The sequence below is a fragment of the Esox lucius genome, chromosome 12, assembly GCF_011004845.1.
Source record: "Esox lucius isolate fEsoLuc1 chromosome 12, fEsoLuc1.pri, whole genome shotgun sequence".
Classification (NCBI taxonomy): domain Eukaryota; kingdom Metazoa; phylum Chordata; class Actinopteri; order Esociformes; family Esocidae; genus Esox; species Esox lucius.
In genome coordinates, this window is record NC_047580.1 from 23,719,550 (window position 1) to 23,747,388 (window position 27,839).

At 41.7% G+C, this 27,839-nt stretch overlaps 1 protein-coding gene across 4 annotated transcripts; it reads left to right on the top strand.

Annotated features, from left to right (window-relative positions):
• Positions 1-1,606: 1,606 nt before the first annotated feature.
• frmd4bb (FERM domain containing 4Bb) lies at positions 1,607-27,839 on the top strand. Of its 4 annotated transcripts, XM_010875472.3 has the most exons (23): positions 1,607-1,818; positions 11,460-11,525; positions 11,642-11,736; positions 11,999-12,094; positions 12,309-12,393; positions 12,726-12,782; positions 12,876-12,898; positions 14,682-14,765; positions 15,157-15,222; positions 15,956-16,013; positions 16,129-16,215; positions 21,188-21,264; positions 21,381-21,519; positions 21,902-22,043; positions 22,214-22,347; positions 22,627-22,743; positions 23,092-23,320; positions 23,419-23,475; positions 23,569-23,845; positions 24,077-24,852; positions 25,053-25,188; positions 25,715-25,845; positions 26,914-27,839. In XM_010875472.3, exons 2-22 carry the CDS (start codon positions 11,460-11,462, stop codon positions 25,821-25,823), a joined length of 2,910 nt encoding a protein of 969 aa, XP_010873774.1. In that variant the 5' UTR covers positions 1,607-1,818; the 3' UTR covers positions 25,824-25,845; positions 26,914-27,839. The 4 variants fall into 4 exon arrangements, with proteins under 4 accessions (XP_010873774.1, XP_019906918.1, XP_019906920.1 ...); XM_020051359.2 differs by lacking the exon at positions 25,715-25,845 and having other exon boundaries at positions 1,608-1,818; XM_020051361.3 differs by lacking the exons at positions 1,607-1,818; positions 11,460-11,525; positions 11,642-11,736; ... (6 more) ...; positions 15,956-16,013; positions 16,129-16,215 and adding an exon at positions 16,283-17,526.

Genomic DNA, 27,839 nt, shown 5'->3' on the forward strand with positions numbered 1-27,839 from the left:
TAGGTAGCCAGTTAGGTATTGCAAAGTGTAGTTTTATGTTACATTACATACTGAACTGTGGAAAGGTTAAAATGAAAAGCAATGAATCACCACAGGGGTCATATCTTCTAGCTGAGCCTGCTATCTGCCCCGTCCCTGTTTAAAATGATCTTATTCTCCACTGGGCGGCAGTGTAAAGCAAGGCAAACCCTAATCACAACAGCCTACAGGCGACACCTGTCTCAAAAGAGTACGAAAGCCATACAAATTCAATATTTGCGTTTGTGTCAACCTGCTAAACTGGCTCACAGACCGACATTTCAACATGCAAATCAAGACGCAAAACAAATAGATCCTTGGAACCAAGAATCTTGAAGCCCGTCAGTGCATGCATTTGTTAGGATGTCATTCTTCTCCTAACGCTCCGGATCTTGGTGACCTTTATAGGCCTTTCTGTGTCAGTCTATAAAAACACATTCAGTTCAAGGAGGCGTCATCCACCAAGGATTTCCTTGTACCAGTCCTATATTGATTCAACCTCGATTGATAGAATGCTTAAAGTAAATACAGGATCATGTCAAATTGTTGCTGAGTATTGGAGATATCTGGATAAACCACAGCACAAGGGTATGTCAAGTTACCAGAGGATTCATAGTGGGTATCCCAGATTTTTTTTTTTAAGACACCTGCATGTACGCAATGACAGCAATCCATTTGTATAGCTTATGCAATATGAATATCTAAATATGTAAGAAGGTTGGCTCTTGGCTGAGAGGACGACATATCAAGTGGACAGATGGTTTTGGGGAATCCTAATGAGATCTTTATTCATGTCGGATGACAGAAACTCCAGGGCTGGGGGATGGGGGATAAGATGGGTTGGGTGATCCCAGGAGTAAATCGTTACAGAAGGCTTGGAGAATACAGTAAGCACTGGCTTGGTGCATCAATCCTCAAATTAGTAGGCGGAAAATGAACTTCCATAATGTTGTGCAAAATATTGAATTTAGACTGCTTGTAAACAATAGTTTGGAAAACACAAATGTTCTTTTACATCTGTAGCCTAGCCTATATGTTCTGTAAATATACAGCAAAGTTTCAGGAAATTGTTTCTCTTTAGTGAATCATGAATGCCTGGCTATGACTTACCATAATACAAATCTAACGCAATGTCTACTCAATACCCTTCTAGCATCCCATGCTTTGGTCAGGGCAACGATACATGTTAGGATCAGCCATGATAATGCATGATAATGGATTACACGTGAAATATAAACCAATTCTGTTCTTGGTTCACAGTAGTAATGAAATCCTATTACAGAAGATTTAAGGCGGTGGGTTGGAGGGGTAAATGCCAGAGCCAACACACTGGAAATGAAAGATGACGGTTACAATTACACCGATTTTTTTCAAGTCCATGATGTGCCTATAGGTTTCCATAATAATACCTGGGATTAAAATAAAATCTATATAACCGCAATGGGTCTGCAATATGTGTAAAACGTTTACGTTTATGACGAGCGATGACCATAGTCTGACCCATTGTGCAGTTCAGAACAGCGGCCGTATCCAGAGAGGAGAGCGAGCGCTAAAAGCTCCTTTCACGTAAATGCCCGCGGGGTGAAGGCGTGGCATATGAAAGCAAGCGTGCTGGAGACGCTGCTAACCGAGAAGGCTACGATTAGATGACAGTGACAGCGATTGCCTACACCTAATGGACCCGCTCATCTGCTGAAATCTAGAGGGTTGCATTGAATAAGGTTTCAATATGCCAGGGATGACCTATCTTATATTCAAGAAATCAACCAGCTGAAATTTAAGGAAACGCCCTAAACGAAGGTAAGACCGTCCTGATACAATGTGACAGTAAACGATAATGGGGGGTATTCTTTAAAATGGGCTGGGAACAAAGTAGACCGGTTCATTCACGCTTCTGAATGAGTGATATATTAACCGGCTTTATCACCATCATATAGGCTTGGTGCTGCCATTGTTATTTTATAATCACTATTAGCATCCTTTCATTCTATTAATTTTAGTTTTTTAGTTTGGGACTCGGGTTTGTCATGACAGAAAATAATCACCCTTGTAGTAGCCTTTTCATTGTTCCTACCTAATCGTGAAAAACGCGTTCTTTAAAGCATACTGTGTTCTGATCTTTAGCCTACTGTTTTAAATCAGTACATTTTTGTATTCGTGTGTACGGAATATCATGCTCATTCTTATATCGATGATCAGACAAGACACAATACATTCGCGTTCTGTCTGACACACCTTGGTTGCTATCCAGTCTAGTCTGAACAGCATGTGTGTAGAAGTGATAGGGAGGGCTAGGTGTCTGGGCTTGGTCAGCGATAAAGGATGCCGAAAGAATTCTATAGTAAATAGGCAATGGCTGTTTAGCTTTATCGATCTAGGTACTGTATGTATTTAAGATTTGTCCTGTTGTTTTAGATTGTTCTAGATTATAGCGAATCCATAAGGATCAGGAACTCAGTTCGGTTGATTAATTGTAATCATACATTTACTCTGCAAGTGTACAGTCTCCCTTTGGCTCATTCTTTTTTTTTCATGCTGTGTAGAAATGCATGGGCTACATGGAAAATAAATCTATGCTAAAAAGAGTTGTGGATTATTTGCATCCTTTATTTTGTATTGTATGGGGTCAGTGACTGCATGTTCTCTTGAGAAAATGTCACCAGTGTAGTACCAGCCAAAGAAGAAGCAGCGCACAGTGGGAGGTCCTTGTACATCTGGAATTGCCACACAGTGATGGAAACAGTAAGATATTTGGATGTAAGTGGTGTTTTGGCAAGCTCTGACCTAATTTCACCATTTGCATTGAACTTGTGTTTAATTTGTTTGGAATGTTGTCGAGGAGTGAGGACTCATGTTGCAAAGCAAAAGACTGCTGATTCCAGCCCTGTGTGGGGCATACGGAGGGTGGAGGAAGAGGTACTCACTAAGCCGCATAATGTCTGTAACAGTGATACCTGGTGACTAAGATGCACCACTTGGAACAGTGTAGTGTCAGAGTTAGGAATGTGCAGTAAGAACTTATAAGTTTGCTCCACAGTTAGCTTTAAATGCATCCAAAATATGCCTTTTGGGTTGTTCAACCAAGTTGGAACGTTGTCAAGGAAGGCTGTTCCTTGTTTTATGAAGCAGAGGACCACTGCCTTTAGTTGGTCAGTCAGTCAGTGGTACGTGCCCAAGCAGGCAGTATGTGACACATCCACACCCAAGCAAACATTTAACAGCAAAAATATAACTTGTGGCAGGGCCCCATGTTCTACTGAGACACACAGGACCTCCCACTTTTTGTCACTATTTTGTAATTTTCTCACTGAGATTCAGGAAAAGACACAGGGACTTGACATCGTTTTAGGCAGCCGGATTTGTAAACAGGAATTGCTAGTTTGATGGATGTTTTGCAGATATGGCGGTGGATGAACTTCACTATCCTGAGGATTTACCCCTGGGATGGCCCCTGCTGTTTGTTGGCCAGGATATCCTGTTGAAAACAGTGTGGTGACTAATATGATGTAGCACCTGTGGAGATGGAGGGCATTGTTCTAAACCCTAATATATAAAATTATGACTGACCCCTTGAAAAAACAAAATGGGTTCATAACACACAATTTTTGTTTAAGTGGGTAACTAAATCTACAGCAAAAGGAAATGGTACATCATGGCTTAAACAGTGTACATACACCACTTAGACCTATACTTCTGGGTTTCTGCTTCTACATCTTTTCATCTAGTGAGTCTACCTCAGTACATGAGAGGTGGTTTGCAAGGATGTTTGATGCTGGCGATGAGCAACACATCACAACGCTCAGTTGGCAGCTTTCCCTTCGGGGACCTTTAAGACTCCTGAGGATCTACATAAAACACACTGATTGAATAATAGATTATTTTTGGAAAGACTGATTCAGTCATCCTAGACACACCGCCTGTTCTGAAGTCCATCAGTAGGGCTTCATACACTTTCTATGAAAGCACATTCCTAAGCCAAACGTTTGTGACAAGCTTTATCATACACAATGGTTCAGTTTAATAACGCTCAATTATCCAGATTATTTGCACTTGCTAATAACTGTAGTGAAAACTGAAAAACACAAAAAAATTCACATTTACAATATAATAAATAGCGCTGGATATCACAATGATATTGATTTTAAAGCCGACAGCGTCTTTTGATGATAGTATCTGTAAAAGCTTTGTGATGAATAGTTTTGCTCCAGCCTCAAGCATTGTTCATTCATAGACCAATCTCTACTATGCTCCTCCGTGAGTAACTGGTCTGCTCCTCACTGCAGCTCCTAATAATAAAACTCTGCAGTCCCCTTCAGTAAGCAATCCAACCCCTCACTACAGACCCTGCTACCTTGATAGTTTCTCTGGGATGTTCTAAGCAGCAGTTTCAAAAGGGGAAGAGAGAGGAGCCTTGCTCCTTAGGAACGTGACTTTTCTTTACATATTTAAAAATTCTCCCCATTTCCTGAACGCTCGATCTGACGGCTGATCTTGCTAGGTCGTTCTAGTTCCTATTATTCTGCCCGCTAAACAAGGAAGTATTCAGCAATATATACTTGCTTAGAGGAGTTGTCATCAAGTGTGAAGAGATAAGCCAGCCCTGTCCAACATTCTACACCTAACCTTTACTGCAAATCAATCAATCAAATGTCAGTTTTGAATGTATTTTATAATGCCCTTTTAACATTCAAAGTTGTTAAAAAGTGCTTGTCCAGTCACCCATCCTAAACCCCAAATCAAGCAACAACATTATATTGAAGCACAGTGACTATGAAAAGGGTTGAAATAGGGTTGAAACCTAAGAAACATATATTGGATCTGAACTCTGAGTGGTGGTCAGTTCTCTTTCCGCTGTTCCAGATGGAGATTTGGACTTTTTACGGACACATCATTCATCAATATATTTGTGTATAGACTTACACTCACCTAAAGGATTATTAGGAACACCATACTAATACTGTGTTTGACCCCCTTTCGCCTTCAGAACAGCCTTAATTCTACATGGCATTGATTCAACAAGGTGCTGAAAGCATTCTTTAGAAATTTTGGCCCATATTTATAGGATAGCATCTTGCAGTTGATGGAGATTTGTGGGATGGACATCCAGGGCATGAAGCTCCCGTTCCACCACATCCCGAAGATGCTCTATTGGGTTGAGATCTGGTGACTGTGGGGGTCATTTCAGTACAGTGAACTCATTGTCATGTTCAAGAAACCAATTTGTAATGATTCAAGCTTTGTGACATGGTGCATTATCCTGCTGGAAGTAGCCATCAGAGGATGGGTACATGGTGGTCATAAAGGGATGGACATGGTCAGAAACAATGCTCAGGTAGGCCGTGGCATTTAAACAATGCCCAATTGGCACTAAGGGGCCTAAAGTGTGCCAAGAAAACATCCCCCACACCATTACACCACCACCACCAGCCTGCACAGTGGTAACAAGGCATGATGGATCCATGTTCTCATTCTGTTTACGCCAAATTCTGACTCAACAGAAATCGAGACTCATCAGACCAGGCAACATTTTTCCAGTCTTCAACTGTCCAATTTTGGTGAGCTCGTGCAAATTGTAGCCTCTTTTTCCTAGTTGTAGTGGAGATGAGTGGTAACCGGTGGGGTCTTCTGCTGTTGTAGCCCATCCGCCTCAAGGTTGTGCGTGTTGTGGCTTCACAAATGCTTTGCTGCATACCTCGGTTGTAACGAGTGGTTATTTCAGTCAAAGTTGCTCTTCTATCAGCTTGAATCAGTCGGCCCATTCTCCTCTGACCTCTAGCATCAACAAGGCATTTTCGCCCACAGGACTGCCGCATACTGGATGTTTTTCCCTTTTCACACCATTCTTTGTAAACCCTAGAAATGGTTGTGCGTGAAAATCCCAGTAACTGAGCAGATTGTGAAATACTCAGACTGGCCCGTCTGGCACCAACAACCATGCCACGCTCAAAATTGCTTAAATCACCTTTCTTTCCCATTCTGACATTCAGTTTGGAGTTCAGGAGATAGTCTTGACCAGGACCACACCTCTAAATGCATTGAAGCAACTGCCATGTGAATGGTTGATTAGATAATTGCATTAATGAGAAATTTAACAGGTGTTCCTAATAATCCTTTAGGTGAGTGTATTTCCAGCGGTCAATAAATATAGGTGGGCTGCGGTGGGCGCAGAATAAATTCTATTGAAATATACTGTCATGATCAGTGTAGACAACATGCAGTGTTTCCCCTAGGATATGTTTTTCAGCAGTGATGACTTGATTAACATCGGGGGTTGGGGGCGTTGTAGTGGCCACTGGCCAATGCATGAACCAAGGGTGGCAAATAATGCATTCTAAAAAAAATAGACTTTCTGGCTACAGATTGTTAATCTGAAGATGAAAACATCACCAAAAAACAATTGCCATTACTTTCATCCATTTTTGCAATTCCTTTTTCAGATATCTACAATTGGAGAAGGGTTTTACATTGCCAATACCACATTTTTTTGATAGAGTGCCCTCAAGAAATATTGGACCCCAAAGTAAAGGTTTGATTTGGCTGATCATTTAAATGTAACATCAAGCTGATAAAAAATAAGGGAAAATCTATCTTGTGTAAATGATTGTTGTTTATATTCTTTGATAAAATGCTGGACATTCTTATTTGGTTGCAAGTCCCATGACAAAATGGAGAAATGCAGCACTGTCCCAAACAAACTGTTCAGATTGAGGCCTTTATTATCTGTTGTTTATTGACGTAGATCTAGAGAAAAATATTTAATATATTGTGCCAGGTGCTACTTCGGGAGAACAGGTTTCTAGTCTCTCCTCAAATAGTGCTGCTCTGTATAGCTTTACCCAGTTTTTACTGGGTATAATAGAGGTCTGGATGTCTAGACCAATCACCAGCAGAAGCCAGAAGTGTATTCTCATGCCAGTAACAAGTAACTGAGGGGGATTCACTTCAGATACAATCAGTCAGGGGTCTTGTGTCACAACACCCGAGTGGTGTTTCAGAGATTGTGGTTCTTTTGGAGATGAAGATCAACAACCATGATGTTCAATTCCCCCCAAAAAGTAGTTTTTTTTGGGACTGAGCTATGATTTTGAAGTCCTTTACCAAAAGAATATAGACAAAGTCTTAAACATTGCAGCATCATTAAAGGAATCGAGTGATAACTCAGTCCGATACATTTTGAAACCATGTTCAGAGGTCAAGTATGCAATAGACTAAAGAGTAGACATGGGCTGACGTGTGACACCAGGTTTCATCAATAATGCATGAAGAATGGAATCTGAGATAAGAGAGTGCAGCCAGACGTAACATTTAACCAACATCATGTTTATGTCAAAATCAGCTGATGACAAAACGGTTTACTGTCTGTATCAGAATGCTTCTGCAATTCATGAAAATGTATGTTTTTCTTTGTATATTTTATACCTTATTATCTATTGATCATGTCTAGTTTTTCTTAGATTGACTAAGTGGAATTAAAATGAATTACTAAAACAATCTCTGGAATGACATTAAGCTAATATGTATCTATTTAAACAAATATTTTAAATATATGTTCATGTTATTATGTTCTGCCTTCCAACTAAAGTAAAACTGCCATTCGAGGTGTTTTGTGAAACATATAGTCTGTAACAGGCCATCCATGACAAGCTCTCCCTATCATCCAGGCCCCTAGGCCCTAGTCTTTATACATTTATTTCATCTTGTTCCGCCACATCTGCTTGGCCCTTAAGGCATGTGGTTTTACTGAGAGCTGTTGAATGGACTGTGTTTTGTTGGCTGAGCAGTGTCAGTGGCTTTGGATCAACACGGTTCTGGATGACTGGAATCAATATTAAAACAGATCAATAGGAGTTCATCTCATGCATATTGTTAAAGTAGCAAATGTTATTTCTATGTACACTATACAGGCCAAATCTCAATGGGGCTTGATATGACATTGGGCTGGCTCTAATTATGTTATTCTATTAAAATAGAATATGAAAGTTGCATAGAATGTAATGTTCCTCCCTAGATCTGGGCATCTGGAAAAGCGATGAAAGCTCTGTCCTTAAGAATAGAAATAAGCCATGTTGAAAGGATTTCACATGTCCCACTGTGCCCAGATGGTGGATGTGGGCTTTAACCAGCCACAACATTGCTCATTCAAGGGAGTTGTGTGATTCTGAATCCTCACATGTGCATGCTCACTACAGCCTGAAGTAAGAACATTTTCCTGACGTTTTCGGCACCACCCACAATTCTGAACTGTAGTTATCTAGTCCCTTGGCTATTGCACAAAGCACTTCAAACCTGGGATTTTATCAATGATTCAATATTTGTCTCAGATTATCCCTCTTGCTGAGCTATAAAAGAACAGTACTGAAGCCATTAAAAAATACATTTGAGAACAAAAGATCCATTGAATTCTTCACACACTTGTTACTTAGGCAGAGCCTAACATTTTATATTCAACCAATTCTGTATATGTTTTTGCATGATGCATTTATACCAATCAGCCATGTCATTATGCCCACCTGCCTAATATTGTGTAGGTCCCCCTTTTGCCACCAAAACAGCCCTGACCCATCAAGGCATGGACTCCACTAGACCTCTGATGGTGTGCTGTGGTATCTGGCACCAAGACATTAGCAGCAGGTCCTTGATGTCCTGTAAGTTGCGAGGTGGGGCCTCCATGGATTGGACTTGTTTGTCCAGCACATCCCACAGATGCTCGGTTGGATTGAGATCTGGGGAATTTGTCCTGCTGAAAGAGGTCAATGCCATCAGGGAATACCGTTGTCATGAAAGGGGGCACATGGTCTGTAACAATGTTTAGGTAGGTGGTACATGTCAAAGTAACATCCACATGCAAGACCCAAGGTTTCCCAGCAAAACATTGCCCAAAGCATCACACTGCCTCCACCGGCTTGCCTCCTTCCCATAGTGCATCCTGGTGCCATGTGTTCTTCAGGTATGTGATGCATACACACCCGGCCATCCACGTGATGTAAAAGAAAACGTGATTCATCAGACCAGGCCACCTTCTTCCATTGCTCCATTGTCCAGTTCTGATGCTCACGTGCCTATTGTAGGTATTTTGGCAGTGGACAGGGGTCGACATGGGCACCCTGACTGGTCTGTGGCTACACAGCCCCATACGCAAAACAAACTGCGATGCACTGGGTGTCCTGACACCTTTCTATCAGTACCAGCATTAACTTTTTCAGCAATTTGAGCTACAGTAGCTTGTCTGTTGGATTGGACCCCACGGGCCACTCTTTGAGGCACATCAACTTTGAGGACAGAATGTACACTTGCTGCGTAATATATCCCACCCACTGACAGGTGCCATGATTATGAGATTATCAGTGTTATTCACTTCACCTGTCAGTGGTCATAATTTTATGGCTGGTCGGTGTATGTAATCACTGCTATGTCCAATGGCTGCTAGCGCAATAGTCCCAGCAAAACTAAATTAACTTGGGTATATCTACATGTAGCATACAGGCTAAACATCTGTGTTTGTGACCATGAGTAGATTACATGTTGAGAACAACAATCCGTACTCTTAGAAACTATCTAGAGTATCGACAAATCTCCTTCTAGTGGTCAAAATGAAATGGTTGCAACTGTGATGGACCTTTCAGCTAGTTTTTCAGTGTTAAAACCAGAGAGAGTCTCAATCTTATGGTTTAGAGACCACACTGATGTGGTCTGGGTCTGGGTCTCCAGGGTTTGGGTCTTGACTCCATCTCTGCTTAAAACATTATTTAAAATATACATTTGTAAATTTTGCTGACCGTATAATGTGAAAGTGCCATTGATGATGTGACACAGAATAAATAATAATCAGTGATGCTTAAGTCCACTCAACATTAGTGGAGAGAGCCATACAAAACAAGCTGTCCCTAACATCCAGACCACAATATCAATTTAACCACAAAGACACTAAACACCCTGCTGCTATAATACAGATAACAATTTCAGTGCATTGTGCAAAATACTGTTTGTCTATGTTCTCTGTTACATGCATCACGATACATGTGCAATGTGTTGTATCCACTGAATGTGCATATTTCACATTTCAATCAAACATTAACATATATCACATTGCCAGTGTTGCAGGGGTCTTTAAGTAAAAGCCTTAAATCAATTGTGGGTGTGTGTTGAAATTCACTCAGTGGGATAACTTCATTTAGCCTTTACTGGATGTCAGCATGAGATATCTCTGGCCTGTGTGTGCGTACCATCTTATGTACGGGAAACATTTGGCCCCTAATGAGTCTCAACATGTGAAGCAGACATTGATCTCTGTTGGTCCTAGCCGTCTTTAGATGGAGCCAAATTGACCAGACTTGTCTGAGGTTCTTTAAGGGAGAATGTTTGAAGAGGCCCTTTCTGTCTGGTATTCACCACCATCCAACACCTGGGTTTCACCTGAGCGTAAATGATCTGGCCACAATAGGAGTCACCTGCACCGCGTTTCCTGGCTGATCTACTGTATTCATAGCAGCCGCAGCTCTCTGAAAGAACAATCTGTAGTCCTGCATCTGACCCAGACGTGCCCTAGCTCAGGGGGTTAGCAGCATCCAGCAGTGATGTGGTTACGCAAACAAACCCAGACAGACTTGGGCTTGGTACCAGGCGTCACAGGGCAGGGACAGCCCAAAGCCAAGGCCCGGTTGGGTGTTAGCTAGTGTTCACACCATGCAGGCGGGTGGTCAGAGGGGCTTACTTTGTGCTAAACGCCAACGGCTGTTGAGGAAGAAGGGCCACATGCTGGGGATGATGAGCTCGGGACAAGGATGTGTTCATGCATGTGTCCTCCGCAGGGAGCTCTACCAGGTACAGCACTTTATAGATTAGTGGTGGGATTTCATGTGGTAACCCCATTCTGTCACTTACAGTAGAAGGCTGTTAAATGGGCTGTAGTGTGACCTGTAGCTGGGTGATATAAAGACTATTTTGTGAACTTTGCAGGTTGTTGCATACAGCGGAAACCTACATTGTGTATCTTACGGCATCCTTTGGGAGGTCAACACAGATTAAAGTCAGTTGTGGTATTGATCGTTTTGGAAGTGTATGGATGTTTTCAAATGCTGCAAAAAAATAAATACTGTGTAGAGCAGGACTCCAAAAAAAATTCAGAACAACAAAACCTAATTAGGTTACCATAGGGCAAAATCCACAAGACAATGGGGACATTGTAATTAAAAACAGCAATGATTATTTCCTAAGCTCTCTGGCTTGTGCATTGCTCAACCTTTCTCAAAGCAAGCCGTTGCTAACTTTTTTTTTTAAACATGAAACCCTTCTCTAAAGGCTGGTGTTTGATATTGCCAATTTGCTTTGACATAAAATGTCCCACAAAAACACTTTTTTGCATTATCTTAACATGGTTGGTGTTGATTGACAATAGGAATAATTCCAATACTCAGAATTTACTGCCTGTCCCCCCTTTGTAGATGACGGAGGGGAAGCTTTGCCAGGTGCATCTCCTTGATGACAGGAAACTTGAGCTGCTGGTTCAGGTACAGTGCTATATTTTAAACAATTGACTGGGATTAATGTAACAGTACTTTGCTATGAATTATCAAAACATATAATGCCCTCTACATATATGTAACGTACGTCTTCTGTTCCCCAGCCCAAGCTGTTGTCCCGTGAACTCCTAGATTTGGTGTCCTCCCATTTTAACCTCAAAGAAAAGGAATACTTTGGACTTACATTTGTTGATGACAGGCAGGTCATGCTTATTATTTTGAGTAAAAGGTGACCTTAATGAGCTATGACATTGCAGATCGGGCTGGCAGTAATCTCTGTCGGTTCTAACCATCTATACAGCTTGTCAAAATGACTGTAATGGTCTGAGACAGCCGCTAAGCCAGAATTCTTAAATCAGTCAGTATTACTGAAACTGTCTGGTAGCCAACAGTGTCTAATGCATGCATGTCTTCCCAGTGTTCTTCATTCATTTAACACTCTTCTTCATTGTCTCTCACAGCGGTCAGTGTAAATATTTGCAGTTGGATCGTAGAGTTCTCGAACATGATTTCTCTAAGAAGGCTGCTGGGCCAATAACCCTCAACTTCCGGGTCAGGTAACTATTGCATCAGGGCAATCTTTGTTCACATATCTTCCAGTAGGGAGCACTCCTGGATTGGTTTAAGTTGATAATGACTGTTATATTTTGTGCATTAGGGATTGTCTCTTATTGGGTGCTGAGATTAAGGAGTGTCATAGAGATTGTTCATGTTATGTGTATTTCATCTTTAAATTCAGTCTCTGAAACTTCTATGTACATATTTCTGCAGGTTTTACATTGAAAGTATAACACTCTTGAAAGAAAACACAACAGTGGAATTATTCTTCCTCAATGCAAAAGTTGCTGTCTACAACGTAAGCGACTTATCTTTTTGTTCTGTGGGTTCAGATACAGTAAATGGTGAATCATTTGGTTTCTCAAAGGTCCCAGTGGTTAGATTCTGATTTACCATCTCATTGTCTTTCTTAACCACTAAATCATCATCTGTCTGTGGGTGTGAGACATTGTTTGGTTGGAATGAGTAAGCAATCCAGTCAGAAATGGTAAATCGCTTATCTGTTCAGTCCAAGATATTTCTACTTTGATTGGTGTTAGACATATTGAAAAAGCTCAAATCCAGACATCTATAAAGAGCTTCGGGAGACCATGTGTTTACATTGTAATGATTATGCTTGGTATCTTACAGGGGGATATAGAAGTGGAAAGTGAAAATGTCTTCAAATTAGCAGCAAACGCCTTGCAGGTTAGTTTCTTGTTTGCTTAGGACCATATGGACTGACTTTAATGAACTGTCCACTTTAAACCATCGTTTTTCTGACATATTGTTTTTGTTCAGGAAGCAAAGGGGGATTACTCAAGGTAAGGACACATTCAATTATATAAATCACCCAGTGTCTAAATAACAAGAAAACATCACACATCTAGCAAATACCTTCAATAAAGGAGTTGTTTCTCTAGATAAAAAAATAAAAAATCAATGACAGTGAAATATGTTTTTAGGGATGAGCAGAGCGGCCTCTTCCTATACGCAACTACAAGTTGGCTCACAACAGCTATGAGGCATCTAATGCATGACAAAAAACAAACTCAGTCTGGGTCTCAGATTCCAAAACCTAGAATATAAAAGGTCTAATTTAAAAACGTGTTAATACATCAGCGGTATTCCATTTGTTAGATCAGTCACTGACGTTTGCTCAATTGGTCCATTTAGAGCGTAGCTTCGCAACTTTCTTTGGTTACTGTACCACCAACTACCTCCTCATGTGAGTTTTACCAATGAGCGTACGGTCTCATGAATTTTCTCAAGTAACCCCTGTGGTTAGACCAAGACCCCCTGGTGTCCCTAATTCCCCTGGTTGGGAACCACAGACCCACAGTATACTAGGAATTTTAGATTGTTCTTGCTCTCCACTGCCATCTGTTGACTAAATCTCAGTTAGGAGGGAAGGCAGTGATTTTGTGTCTTACGAGGCTTGCCATGCTCTGTTGAAACATAGGCCTTCTAATGAGTGTCATACCACAGCCAGCTCATCCACAGCTAGCATTTGCCAGGCTGTGTTCTAACAGCATCGCTCTATCACCTTCCAATCTTCCATAGCAACAGCACACTGCCCAACTGTCGGTTAGTGTCCAGGTGGAGAATTATGGGACACTGTGGATCTTTGTCTGCATTTACACCTGTCTAGTTTCATATGTTACAGCAATTACAGGTTAGATGGCCAGAGAATGCTGCTTCAGTTAGTTAGTAATCAGGAAATAGCCTGTGCCTGTGGCCATGCACCTGGAGTATATCTGCAAATTTGCTTTCAGCACCTGGAGTCGGTCTCATTAAGACTGAATAGAGTGATCTCCTCTACAGCAGACACACATTTTCAGAATGACTGAAATGACACAAAGAAAAAGGCAGTTCTGAATCTGTGTAGTATTCTAGTAGAATGTATCATCATTAGTAGTAGTAGTAGTAGCAGTAGTAACAGAAATAAAATGTGTTTGTATTTATGTATGATGATTGGGAAAAATATTAACCAAAGAACATAGCCTTTTTATGGGGAGATTGCATAATCTCTGGGCCTTCCACTGGTGGTTTGGGAGGAATGGAGGCTAGCGGTTGCAGAGGTCCCAAAATCTTCCCTGTGCAGGGGCGGGGCTGTCGCTGCAGGCTGCCCCTGGAAGATTCCGGAAACTGCTAGGTCTCTGGTTACGTTGGTGTGACGCTGATACAGTGCTGATTTGTGCCACATTGGTGTTGTGGGAAAGAGAACCATTTCCTGCTTCGCTGACCTACCTACTTCTATTGGAAGGTGGCTGCTGCATCCTTGGTGCCAGGTCTCTTGGTAGAATAAATATGCAGAGGAACAATCATTTTTTTTTGCCTCCCAGTGAAGCTGTGCATGTTGGCGACATGCATTCATCTCCTGTGACCCTTCCGTGTGTCGGGCCCGGCATTTGAAAAACACTTTAGAGGCTCATTCTATGTTTCCACTTTGTTAGACCTCAATGCAGTATCATGGTTCCACTTTACTCTTTCTATATGGAAAGCTGCTGCTACAGTATGTACGGTATATTATTGGTACACAATGTAAAGTTTATGAATTGAACCTTCAACATCGCCATAAACAATTTGATTTATAATTATTCTCAGTGATGAAACCACCAGAATGGACCTGAAGAAACTTCCAACTCTTCCCAACAAGGTGCTGAAAGAGCACCCATCACTTACATACTGGTAAACTGACCTTAAATATGAGACATTGTGTGTCCTTTGCAAAACAGCTGGAAATAAAAGGAAAAACAGCAGAATAAAAATGTGTTGCAACAGCAGTTCTATGGCACACACTGATTTATGATAGCGCCCTCGACACCGTAAGACATTGTTTTTGATTAAATTTACTATTGTAAAGAAAACCAGCTGCATCAAAAACATTTTCAAGCAACCTCCCAACATGATTTTGTTCTGAAAGTGTGGTTGAACAATCTCAGAAGTTTATTGCAGCTGGTTGCATTACAATGAAAATTGAATCAGCATATTTCTCAAGTGTATGATGCATTTCTGAGGTGGAGGGCGAGGTAGGAGTTCAAGATGTCATCCTAAGGCTTTTTTGCACTGCTTTTTATAGTGAGGATCGAGTGATAGAGCACTACAAACAGCTGAAAGGGCTCTCCCGAGGACAAGCCATAGTGCAGTGAGTATTGGACAAAAAGTGATCCCTCATTTCTTCCCACACGCCTGTTCCCCACTAGTCATCAGATGAGAAACATGAGGCCTGGCTTCATAAATCTCTATCGTCTTTGTTTCCCTACTGGTACACCCTTTCTCCTTTCTCACTATCTAACATCTCTCCCCGTTGCTCTCACACTCTCTCATTTCCTTCGGAGAAGGTCTGGTTGAAATCTATATAAAATTGCATTTGTCACATGCTTACGAAATGTATCTAAAATCACTTAGATTGAGGTAAATAAAAAATGAATAAAAGTCATACGATGAATATATATACACAGTGATATATATATATTGGTAGGCGTGGTGAGGGATAGAAAATACATAGTAGCAGCAGGGTGTGAAAGTCTGTGTGTGTACACTCTATTGCGTCAGTATCCATTTGTGTACATGTTACAGTTTCTTTCTGTGTTTAGCCTTAGGATAATCACTTGAGTAAAAGCCAGACATTCAGGGAGCATCGGCAATTCCAAAACAAGAGATTGGGGACTATTTTGGCAGATATTTACTTTAAGACATTTCCAGAAGACTATGAGACAAGTCCAGTTTTCTTTCCTATTTCCATTCATTTTTGTTTGTGAAATTCCCCACATTCATACTTGGATTTTCATAGAAAGGAGACATCCAAGAAAACAGTTCAATAGAAACTTAAAGAGGGATTGGGGATGTTACTGTAATAGAAAATGCTTTTATTTCAGGTATTTGACACTAGTGGAATCGCTCCCCACGTATGGTGTTCATTATTATGAAGTTAAGGTATACAGTATATTGCATTATACAAACAACAACAGCTATTGCACTCACACATCAGAATTCTCTCAGGAAATGAATGTATGCAGTTCTGTCAAGAAACAATGCTTTTGCCTCACAGGACAAACAAGGCATCCCATGGTGGCTTGGAATCAGCTACAAAGGAATTGGCCAGTATGATTTACAGGACAAATTGAAACCACGTAAGGTAATGTTTCACGTTGTCTTTTCCCCACATAAAAATACCCAAAGACAATATAACATACAAAAAAACATGGAAATTGCAGGATTTGTTTTGTATGAGCTCTTGTATTGGCAGTGTTCTGATGTCATTGTGCAATATAGCATTTATACAGGCATGTGGGACATTCATTCTGCAGATAACACAGTAGCCGGCAGACATCTTATTTCTGACAGTGTTAGAAGATTAAGCATTTTGTTTGAGAAATGATGACATTACAGGGCTGTGATAAAGACTGTTTCAGCACCAGTGGTGTTGTGGTGCCTGGAGGTTAGACTCTAATTTGGCTGTAACAGCCATTCTGGGGAGTGAAATATTCCACAACAATAAGACGTTCTGCACATTGCTGCGCTTAAAACAATAATAGTTCAGCAACATATACAACTCTGGAAAGAATTACCTTTTTCTTTCCTTTCCAAAAAAGTTGAAAAGGAAAGTGTTGAGTGAGGAACAGAAGCGTTCAGTTTGCAGTGGTCTCTTAATTTTGTCCGGAGATGTATGTTAACCATTCTGATCTGTTGCATCAGCCTAAATAATTGATAGAGGGAATATAGTGGTTTCTCAATGAAACAGTGTGTAAATTACCTGCACTACTTTGATATACATCAGTGATTTTGACGTCATTATATACCATGCCTACTGAAGAAAAGGTGGTTAAATGGTGTATATTCCCTCCACTGTGCCACTGTGTAGCATATAGCACTAGCATGACTCACACTAGACCTTTCGCACACATTCATCACCTATTCCATTGATTGAGGTTGGGCCTTAAGATAGCTGAAGTAGACTTGATTATCCAAGTCCAAGTTGGTTTCTAACCGGACTCCAGGATCAATACCTTTATTGAACATTATTGCAGAGGCCTGGGAGTTTCTGGGTGACAACCTATCAATCATAACCAAATCCATTTCAAGGTCGTCTGGATGCCTGTGCAACATTTACCAGACCAGTTAACACATACAGACCTCCTATTCAGCATTTTGATCCTACATGCAGAGTGTGTAATGGTGACAAGTCATGCTCAGTGGATATTGCCCGGTTGGATATTTGCATACCGGTATCACGCTTTGTTGGGATCTGCAGTATGTTACTATGAGTCTGAACACGCAGGGAGAAGGAGAGCTGGTTGGGCAGGCAGTCAATGTTCAGAGTAGGGAGGATGGTCCCTGGGTGTTACCCTTCATAGCTCTGAGGAGGCCTGAGGAGACTTGTTGGAAGCAGACAGAGGGAGTTGTTTGTTTTGTCAGCTGGAAGGACAGGATTACACATAGCTTTAAGGTGATTCTGGTAAGCCATGAAGTTAACTTCTTCCATAGTCGATGATGACCATCTAATTTTCAGAACGAGCGACAGCTACATGCTGTACATGATGAAATCTTATAGCTTACTATAGCAATGTCAAGATGTTTATGAGCGGTCTTACTTTTCAGATGTTTTTAATCCAGTGATGTTGAGATTTTTGTGTTTAGACTTATTCTTGCACAGTTTGGGATATTGTTTTTTTCTATACCTAATGGGAGGTAGGATAGTGTTGTTTAAATGTACCAAGTTAGCGAAGGCATGGGGTTCTTAACGTGTTTTCACCGTAGTCGAGAACTGAAGCACGTGACCAGCACATCTACTGGTAACTCTCTTGGTAGGCTATTTCTTCAGATTCTACAGACCATAATGGTATACAATGTCACTTCTCATCTGCTCTGAAAAGTTAAGTTCTTTACCAAGAAAATGTGTCTGTACTGACATTTGCCATGGTATATTTTGTCGGATCACAGCAATCTCTAGTTTTCATCTGGCACGCAGAGCTAATTTCTACCTACCAAATAAACTTTACTTGATAATATAAATGCATTGTCAGTACATGATACATTGATTAGTGACGTGCAGCTCACAAACTATCCTTTTCTACATGATTCCCTTTTCAAGTAGTGACTTCATTTGAGTGGCTTGTGCTGGCTGAGTCCTACGGCAGGATTGACTTGCAGTTCTCTGGATCAGCGACTCCAGAGTTGTGCCCATTATGTGCAATGTTATCAGGCTGTTAATCATGCGTGCTGAAGCAGCAAATAGAGAAGCAAAAAGACGTTTGCTGTCTGGTCCGGTTGCAGCCACAACAACTAGACTTCATTTCAACGCTGGCCTGTCAAGAAACTGTCTTATATGACTAACAATCTTATTTCTAAATTGACATTGCTCATATTGTTTATGAAGAATGTTCGTAAGCTCACTTGGTTGGCACCACTAAATCTGCTTGATAGTGCTTCAAAATACATATACTAATACTGAAACAGCACAAAGATGCAAGTGTATCTCTGAGCCGGAAGACTGGCCATCGGCATCTATGCCCATTCACTTTTATGTGAATTCACCAGGGGGCTGAGCCCATTGAGGGTCAATGCAGAGGAGGTGATGTTGTCAGGCTTCACCAACTGGCGAAGGTTCAGGTGGCTCAGGGCTGGGTCAGAAAGGTTCTGGTGGCTCAGGGCTGGGTCCAGTCTCAGGTCCCTCATCGTCCTGATGGAGTTGAAAACCGTACCTGGAGTCAATAGACATCATACTCACCATACTCCGTTACATCTGGAAATACAGCTCCGGAAAAAATTAAGAGACCAGTGCACCCTTTTCTATCCTTTCCAAAAAAGTTGAAAAGGAAGGTTTTGAGTGAGGAACAGAAGGGTTGAAATTAAGAGACCACTGCAAATTGAACGCTTCTGTTCCTCACTCAAAACTTTGCTTTTCAACTTTTTTGGGTGCAGTGGGCTCTTAACTTTTTCAGGAGCTGTATTTGGACACTAACCAAATTTTCATAATTCTGTCTCTGTATGCCACCACAACGGATTTGTAATGAAACAACCGAGAAGTGCAGGGGAATTGCAACCAACGTTTAGGAATTGCAACCATTTTCATACACAGTCCCCTTATTTCAGGGGCTCAAATGTAATTGGACACATTCATAATATCATAAATATAATCCAGGGTTGTTTTCGCAGTATGTTTTGGGTCATTGTCCATTAGTAAAGTGAAGCGTGAAGCGAACTTTGCTGAATTTGGCCATGCCATCACACTGCCTCCACCATGTTTTACAGGTGATGTGGTATACTTCGGATCATGAGCCATTCCATGCTTTCTCCATACTTTTCTCCCATCGGTCTGGGATAGGTTGATCTGAATTTCATCTGTCCAAGGAATGCTGTTCCAGAACTGGGCTGGCTTTATTTAGATGTTTTTTGGCAAAGTCTAATCAGGCCTTTCTATTCTTGAGGCTTTTGAATGGTTTGCACCTTGTGTTGAACCCTAGGTGTTTGCTCTTGTGAAGTCATCAATTTATGGTAGACTTGGATAATGATATGCCTACCTCCTGGAGAGTGTTCTTCACTTGGCTGGATGTAGTGATTTTGCGATGTTGGGGATCTTCTTTACCATGGAAAGGATCCTACGATCATCCATCTTTGTTGTCTTTCGTGGATATCCTGGCCTTTTGCGTTGCAGAGCTCACCAATGCATTCTTTTTTTCTCTGAATGTACCAACCTGTTGATTAGGCCACTCCTAATGTTCCTGCTATCTCTCTGAGGGATTTATTTTGCATCCTATTGATGGCCTGTTTCACATGCATTGAGAGCTCCTTTGACCAGATGTTGTAGGTTCACAGCAACAGCTTCCAAATGCGAATGCCACTCCTGGAATCAACTCCAGACCTTTTACCTGCTTAATTTATTAAGAAATAACAAAGGAATAGCCCACACCTGTCCATCAAACAGCTTTTGAGTCAATTGTCCAGTTACTTTTGATTCCTTGAAAAAGAGTGGGCTACATATTAAAGAGCTGTAATTCCTAACCCCTTCTACCAATTGGGATGTGAATACCCTCAAATTAAAGCTGAGAGACTGCACTTTAACTGAATCTTGAATATCTTTAATATATTTTGGTAAACAGACAAAATAACAAAACTTGTGTCAGTGTCCAATTATTTCTGAACCTAACTGTATGGAGTCAAGATGGCATGGTGCAGTGTGATGTTGATGGAAAGAGAGGGCTTCATCAGGTAGAACTAATAGAAACTATTGGCTATTCAAACTCTCTGTGTACTGTAGAGTGTTAAAAAAAACTAGCCTTGATTTATTTCACTAAAGTTATTGCCGTAGACAATCAGACTTTGAGTAATTTTATTTAATTAAAGCCTATTTACTCACCACGCCTCTGTACAAAAGTTGGATTTAAATGATGGTGACATGGCGGCTAAAGTCAGAAATGCAGAGAAGGGATGGGCAACCAGTCCATCCAATGTAGAGGGTGTGACTTTTTGCACAAAGATGCTTCAGAGAGTCAGAACTCAACAATGCGGTGCTGGTTCACAGACTGTCCCATATTATTTATTACCCATCCGGCACACTACGGGAAGAAATATGTATTTTGACGTCAGACCGGGTACACACTGTATTGGCCTGCTTTGTTTGGAGAAGCCAGACATGGTGATGAGTCATTCACCACTAGATTCTTCTGTATCTTATTGTACAATCAGTATCCGGAGGGGCTACCAGGCAAATACTATGAGCCATGGACCCTGTTCCACAGTTTTTATTATGCCTCTGGGTGGGAAAAAGAAGCTATTTACTTTGGATAAGCACCTGGGTAAAAACTAGCATAGACCTGAGTCAACATATGGTTACATTGCTGGTATGGTTTTGATTTAACATAGTTGATTAAAGCTTGTGGTTTGCTATTTAGTATGTGAAGGTGTGGAATATTAGGACATGTCAAGACATAGCGAAGTCACTGGAATATTCAGTAACTTGTGAAATATCATTACAGATGGTGCTGATTTATTGATATACCCTATGATTTCACATGAAAGTGTGACTTCCTGTGCAGGCTTTGAGAGTCAGAGTTAAACGTTTCACCAAACAGTATTCAGTTGTTTCTCTGTGTATCTATATGTTATAGCTGTACCAGTGGAAGCAACTGGAGAATTTGTATTTTCGGGAGAAGAAATTTGCTGTGGAAGTGAATGACCCTCACAGGTGAGGCCAAATCAAACAATAGATTTACCAGTCCTAGCTGCATTTATGTTTTTTACATAACCAAATAATCTCTTCATCCTGAGACTAATTATTGTGTATGCATTATCACTAAACAGGCGAGCCGTGACAAAGCGTACATTCGGCCAAACTGGCTTAGTTATCCACACATGGTACGCCAGCCACTCCATGATCAAAACCATCTGGGTCATGGCTATCAGTCAGCACCAGTTTTACTTGGACAGGAAGCAAATCAAGGTAAGCAAGGTCCCATGTTATATAATAGTTTTTAGTCCTGACCTCTATACCAACCAGATGTATAATGTATTCATGTAGTATTTAATACTTGTACAGCTCCGGAAAAAATTGAGAGACCACTCCATCTTTTTCTTTCCTTTCCAAAAAAGTAGAAAAGGAAGGTTTTGAGTGAGGAACAGAAGGGTTACAATTAAGAGGCCACTGCAAATTGAACACTTCTGTTCCTCACTCAAAACTTTCCTTTTCAACTTTTTGGAAAGGAAAGAAAATGGTGCAGTGGTCTCTTTATTTTTTTCCAAACTGTATTTTACATTTCAACATTAAGTAACTTATCTATATAAATTGCAAATCCTCATTCACCTCATTATTTCCATTACATCAGGGTAAAATAACCGCAGCGAAAAGTTTGGGTGACATTGCCGTAGATCTAACAGAACATGGAGGAGGAACCAAAATATCCAGACTTGGAGACAACCTGAAGAACAACCTCATTATGGCTAGCACTGGCAGCCTGGTGTCCACAGGTAGGTCACCATTTGGGTGGCTAAACACTTTTCTCTGAAACAACAGATTAAAAAGGCATAAAATACAGTATAGTATACCTGTAATTATGCACTAGGTTAGAAAAAGAGCAACTGAAACAAGCGCACTGGCTTATTATACATTCACAGGGTAATCATTTTGATCACTACAGGTTCTGCAGATTCAGTTGTAGATGAAGAGCAAAAAAAGGAGAAGATCTCTGAGCTAAAGAAGAAGGAGCAAGAGATCCAAGATGTTTTGACTCAGAAAACAAAGGAGCTGAAGAAAATCTGCTTGAGAGAGGCGGTGAGAGGCCCATTCTTCACATAGACACTCACATTGATTTGTCTCAATACGGGCACCTGGTGGTGCTAGGCATTTAAGCAATTGTTTTTTCTCTGCGGTCAGGGTCAGTCAGTGGAACACCAATCAAGCTACTGTACGAAATAATTTGGTTTGGGCAACTGATGCCATCGGAGTGAAACGCTCTATGACCTGCAATAAAGACAGTGTCTCTCTTCATTTCTTTTTCTAGTAGTTTGCTGTGAAGCTAACTGACCTGGATGTGTTGCTGTGTGTTTTCAGGAGCTCACAGGCAAACTGCCAAAAGAGTATCCTCTGTCTACAGGTGAGAGACCCCCCCATGTGAGACGACGGGTTGGCACGGCCTTCAAACTGGATGACCTCTTCCCATACAACGAGGTCAGAAATGAAAGGGCACTGTTCAGTAGATTTTAGGCAGTACTGGACAGATACAAGTACTTACAGTATTTATCTTCCTAATCTAGACACCAAGAACTAAGTCCCACGTGATTGTGTAGAAACGTACTCCTCAGTCTGAAGTGTCGTCACTTGCAACACCAGATTGTTAACCGTTCTGTGCTACAGTTGCCTAGGTTCCTCCACTCTGTTCTGCTGCCTCTGGTGCAGTTTTGGTTTGCTTTGAAAGTAATGCACTACAGTGTGTCAGGTGCTCAGTAGAAATTTAAATGGATCCACTATTCTCTGCTGTGATGATGTCAATAACAATGACTGTACCCTGATCTTTAGGATCCTTATCTAAGGAACTTAGAGAGCATGTTTGCTCTGCAGCAGAAGATTGTAGAAGCAGCGAAGAAGCTTGCCTCTGAGTCAGAGCTCTGTAAAACTGTGAAAAGGAAGAGGAGGAGGAACTGTCAAGATGCCATGAGAAAACTGCAGCAGGTTGAAGACGAGATGAACCAGTACAGAATCAAGAAGGGCAAGAAGCCTACCCAAAGAGCCTCTTTGATTATTGCAGGTACTGCAGATAACAATAGACTCTCATATTCCACTGTATGAGTTCATTGATTTTTACGGAAATCTCTTGTCTAATGTACTTTCCTCCATCTTTCCCAGATGAACTAACCCGTTTAGAGACTAGCTCCTTGTCCGACAGTCAGATACTAGATGATGGTAAGCAGGACACAGAGTTCAGTCATTCAAGCTGCGTGGCCTTTGTCGTAACAGCTGCTTCACCAATCCCATCCCATTTGTCTGTTTGAACAGATGACTCTGATGGTGCTCAGAGGCCCCGGTCTCGCTCGGTCCAGTGTTCCCCTCAGACCAGCCCGCCGCGCTCCCTGGATCACCACAGTAACAACAACAAAAGCCTTGGCAGGCTAGAGTTCAACAGCCAGGACGCGTCCCATCACTACCACCCCAGGGAGGTGTCGTCCGCACACAGCAGCCCCTACAAAACCCTGCCCAGACCTCCGCGGGACCCCTGCGGCATGCCCCGCACCCCTGTCATGACCCGCAATGCCTACAGCAGCAGCCAACTCCGGTGAGACCCAAAACCCTCCCCCCCCCCGCCGCACCTTAGATTGCGCCTACCCAAACCCTTAACCTCTCACCCCAACCCTGAACCTTTAACCCAGACCCAAGTCGTTAAACAGAAAATGAGTGCTGTATGTGAGTATTTAATATGCGGTCAGTTCACATTTCTTTAATGTACACTCTGCTCGATATCCTTTTGAATCACTACATCCTTTTTTTGGGCGGGTGACTTTGGCAGGATGGATGGAAACTCTCAGTCTTTCAGGCACCGCAGCGGGAGTCTGGAGTCTCAGCAACGACCACTGAAGGACGCTGACTCGGAGAAGCCGGTGTTCACCCTGTCCCCAGCCCGGAGGACCAACAGCACGGAGGCCCTGGAGGACTGCTCCTCCTACACCAGCCAGTCCAGCCTGGACTACCCGGGAAACCCCCACTACTGCACCCTGGACTCTCGAACCCGCAACCATCAGCTGCACCGGAGGGTGGAGGTGTACGGAAACACGGGCAGCATGCCCAACCTGGTCCAGAACCACATAGGCTGTAGTTACACGTACGAGCCCCCGGGACACTACGCGCCGGCCGCTTACTACGTGGCAGGCTACCCCTGTCCAGACATGGAGCCCTACACCAACGGCGCGCCGTATGTGTACGAGAACGAGATGGAGGGCCACTACAACGTCAACCCTTCCTACCAGGTACACAGTTACCATGGACACGAGCGCTACAGGACCTATAGGAGCGACCGGGCGGACAGCCTGGCTCAGAACCCCTACGCCACCATGAGGTTGCCTCGGACTAGACAGGGGCCACGCCACGAGCCGTTGCAGAAGAACATGCAGAAGGCCCTGGTAGCTGAGCACCTCCGAGGGTGGTATCACCGCAGCGGGGGCCAGCGGGAGGCCAGCAGGGGTCTGGCTGGGTGTGACTATGATGTGGGCTCTCAGCTCAGCCTGGGGTATCAGACCATGCCAGCCCCCCTCAGCCACTCCAGCCGAACCACGTCCTACTCCTCAGGTAGGAGCTTCTCAGCATACCGACCACGGGTGCCCTCAGAATACCGTTCCCTCTCTGTTCTCCTTCGGTTGCACCGAGGGACTTTCCTAACGTAATGTCAGCGTATTCGGCGAGGGGTCATAGGGTCATTCGTTGTGACTTAAATACTAGAATTTGTCTCGGTAGTACAACTTGAATGTGTTCACTTTCTCTCTTTTCAGTTTCATCAACCAGCACGGGGAACTGGCGCAGCCAGCTTGCCGTGGGTCTGTCAGATTATGACAACATGCTAGACTCACCACAGCACCCTCAGCCAGGAGCCCAAACCAACTACAACCGGAGCCCTACCCATTCCAGGTTGGGGCCTACTAAAACAGCACCGCTATATGTACTCTTCTATATCCTATATTATTTTAGAGGAAATAGAATTGTAGCAATTGTGTGGCCTAAACTAGGGGAAATACAATGGTTTAGTCAAGACCCCTGATTGATTGTATATCTATACTAAAACATTTATTTTGTGCCTGCCCTCTCAGCACTTGCCACAATTTTCCACCTGCTTTTCTTTCTCCTGTATTTCCTCCTGCTCCTCCTTAGAAAGATGCTGTTCTCATGACTGGACAGGTTATTTTGGCTGTCAGTTAATCTTCTGCAGAGATAAAAATATTATTGTTATCTATGAACAGTGAGATATCTGGCAGCATCTGCATGTTAGATTGAAGACTAAACTGAGAGCACAATGCTTAAGTTGATGTCTGTGTGGGTCTGTGTGTGTCTGTGTGTGTGTAAACGGGAGATTTTCACTTTCTTAAATGTTGATCTTTTCACTTTTCTTTTTTCTATCCTGTCACTAACAATCAATCCTCAATCCTCATGTGCATAGATTTTCCCCAGAATTCAATGTGTTGAAGAGGTCTGATACGATGCCACAGAAATCAGAGTCACTAGAGGTGTTTGGTGCTGTAGCCAGTTGCACTGAGGATGACGATTAGGCAGACATTCAAAGACAGAAGGGTGAGATGCTAAAGGTCATAGTAACAATCCGTTTCCATCAGTGCCATTATTTTCCATTTCCATCTGTCACATCATTTCTCATAGTGATTCATGAACTGTGGTTATATCAGTGGTATCCACCTCCTGTCAATGAAGGTGAACTACATGTGTGCCAGAGAACCGATAACAGACTGGAAAGGCTCAGTTGACTATGTGTCAGTCTATTCCAGTTACTTAACGCTCATGTATTTCCTGAAGCAAAAGTTTTTCTACATGCTCTTGGTCTTAGAGCAGGCTCGCAAACTTCAGCAAATTTTAGGGTCACAGGAAGCCCAGCGGGTAATGATCAGGTCGATAACCAAAATATCTCTGGTTTGAACATTTGAACCAAAAAGGTGGAAAGAGCGGTTAATTTGCCCTTGAGCAAGGCACTTTCCCCTATTTGCTCAAGGCTCAGTAGCAATAATGGCTGATCCCAGTCCTTTGTTGATATTTCCAAAGAACAAATGTTCTGTGTGGAACAGGACAAATATATGCACACCATATTTGTTATTCTGTAGTCAGAAACCACACTTGAACAATGTCTAGCTACACATGCACAGTTTCTGGTCACATATTCCTCATATCCCGTATTGCCAGTGGTAGAATTTACCTTCTTTTGCTTGCCTTTCTTTAGAGTTGTGTTTAAAATATAGGGCTAAATTCAGTCTGTATGAGATAACATTACAGACTTTGAAAAGAAAACTGAAGGTAATTTTAAAATTAAATGGAAAGATTGTCTTTACATTGAATTTGCATTGCAACACTGCATGTATGTGGTCCATAACTGGAAAGAAAAATATACAATTTAATGTATATATTCCTTATACAGTATTATTTCATTGCATGTTTGAGAAGACGGTAACGATTTATTTTGTGTTATATTCTTCTTCTTTAAAATGCATTTTTTAATGGTGTATATTCCTGTTTTGTAGATAATAATGTCCAGCTGCTGCAGCATGCTCTGGGTTTCATTCTCTTTTATGCTGACCATGTCTACAGTATGTTTGTAATGACTCAACTCCCCATGTTTCGATCTCGTTTTTACAGAAGATTCTACATGGATCGAAATTACATGGGCATCCACTAAAGATAAGAGGGTCCATATAAAAACTGTTGAGCCCAACAATGAAAGCTCAGGCCGCTGGAAGGATCCCAACTAACCTCTGAACCCATAATATGACACTCGAATGACTCCCATGTGCCTTGGATTGGATGGAGATCAGTAGTTGTAGATCTGTTAATGGCACAAATGCAACATTTTGCTTACCTGCAAAACCAGCTTTGTCATTGTGAATATTTTAAAGAACCTTTAAAACATTTTAAACAATGGGATACCTTTCTCCAACGTATATTAAACTATTGTAATATGGAAAAATATTACTTAAAAAAAAGTGCTTATGATTTTTATGATAATCAGTAAACTGTGTGTTGGGAGCGTGGGAATAAGGTTCAATAGCGGGCCAGAGTGGTGCCACACAGTACACACATCGCTACTGATCTACAGGTCATATCCTGAAAGTTGTAAATTAACTTGAATATCTTTGTAAAACATTTAGGTCAAATTTAAGTTATTATTTACAAAATGTGATAAAAGAATAAACCAACCCTCCTTTACATGTCTGTGTGTTCCCGGTTGTCCATCCGTGTGCTAACACTCTCTGTCCTCTCCTGAGTGTGACTCTGACATGAGATGTTCATATGGTTTAAAGGGTAATATGATTTCATATTATGTGCAAGTGTTAATGTAGTGTACATGGTGTGCATGTGGCCAACATAAACTTTTGATAAGCAGCATTTTTTTGTATGATTGTAAAATGATATGCCTTTACCCCAAAATAACGGTCCTTTATTTGTTTCACTACATATTTGTACATTCTCCATGTATTGTTAGGCTTTGTCATCTCCTACTCTTAAGTGAATTTTCTCCCATTTGGATTTAGGAACTCAATAAAAACCAGTGTAAAACACATAGA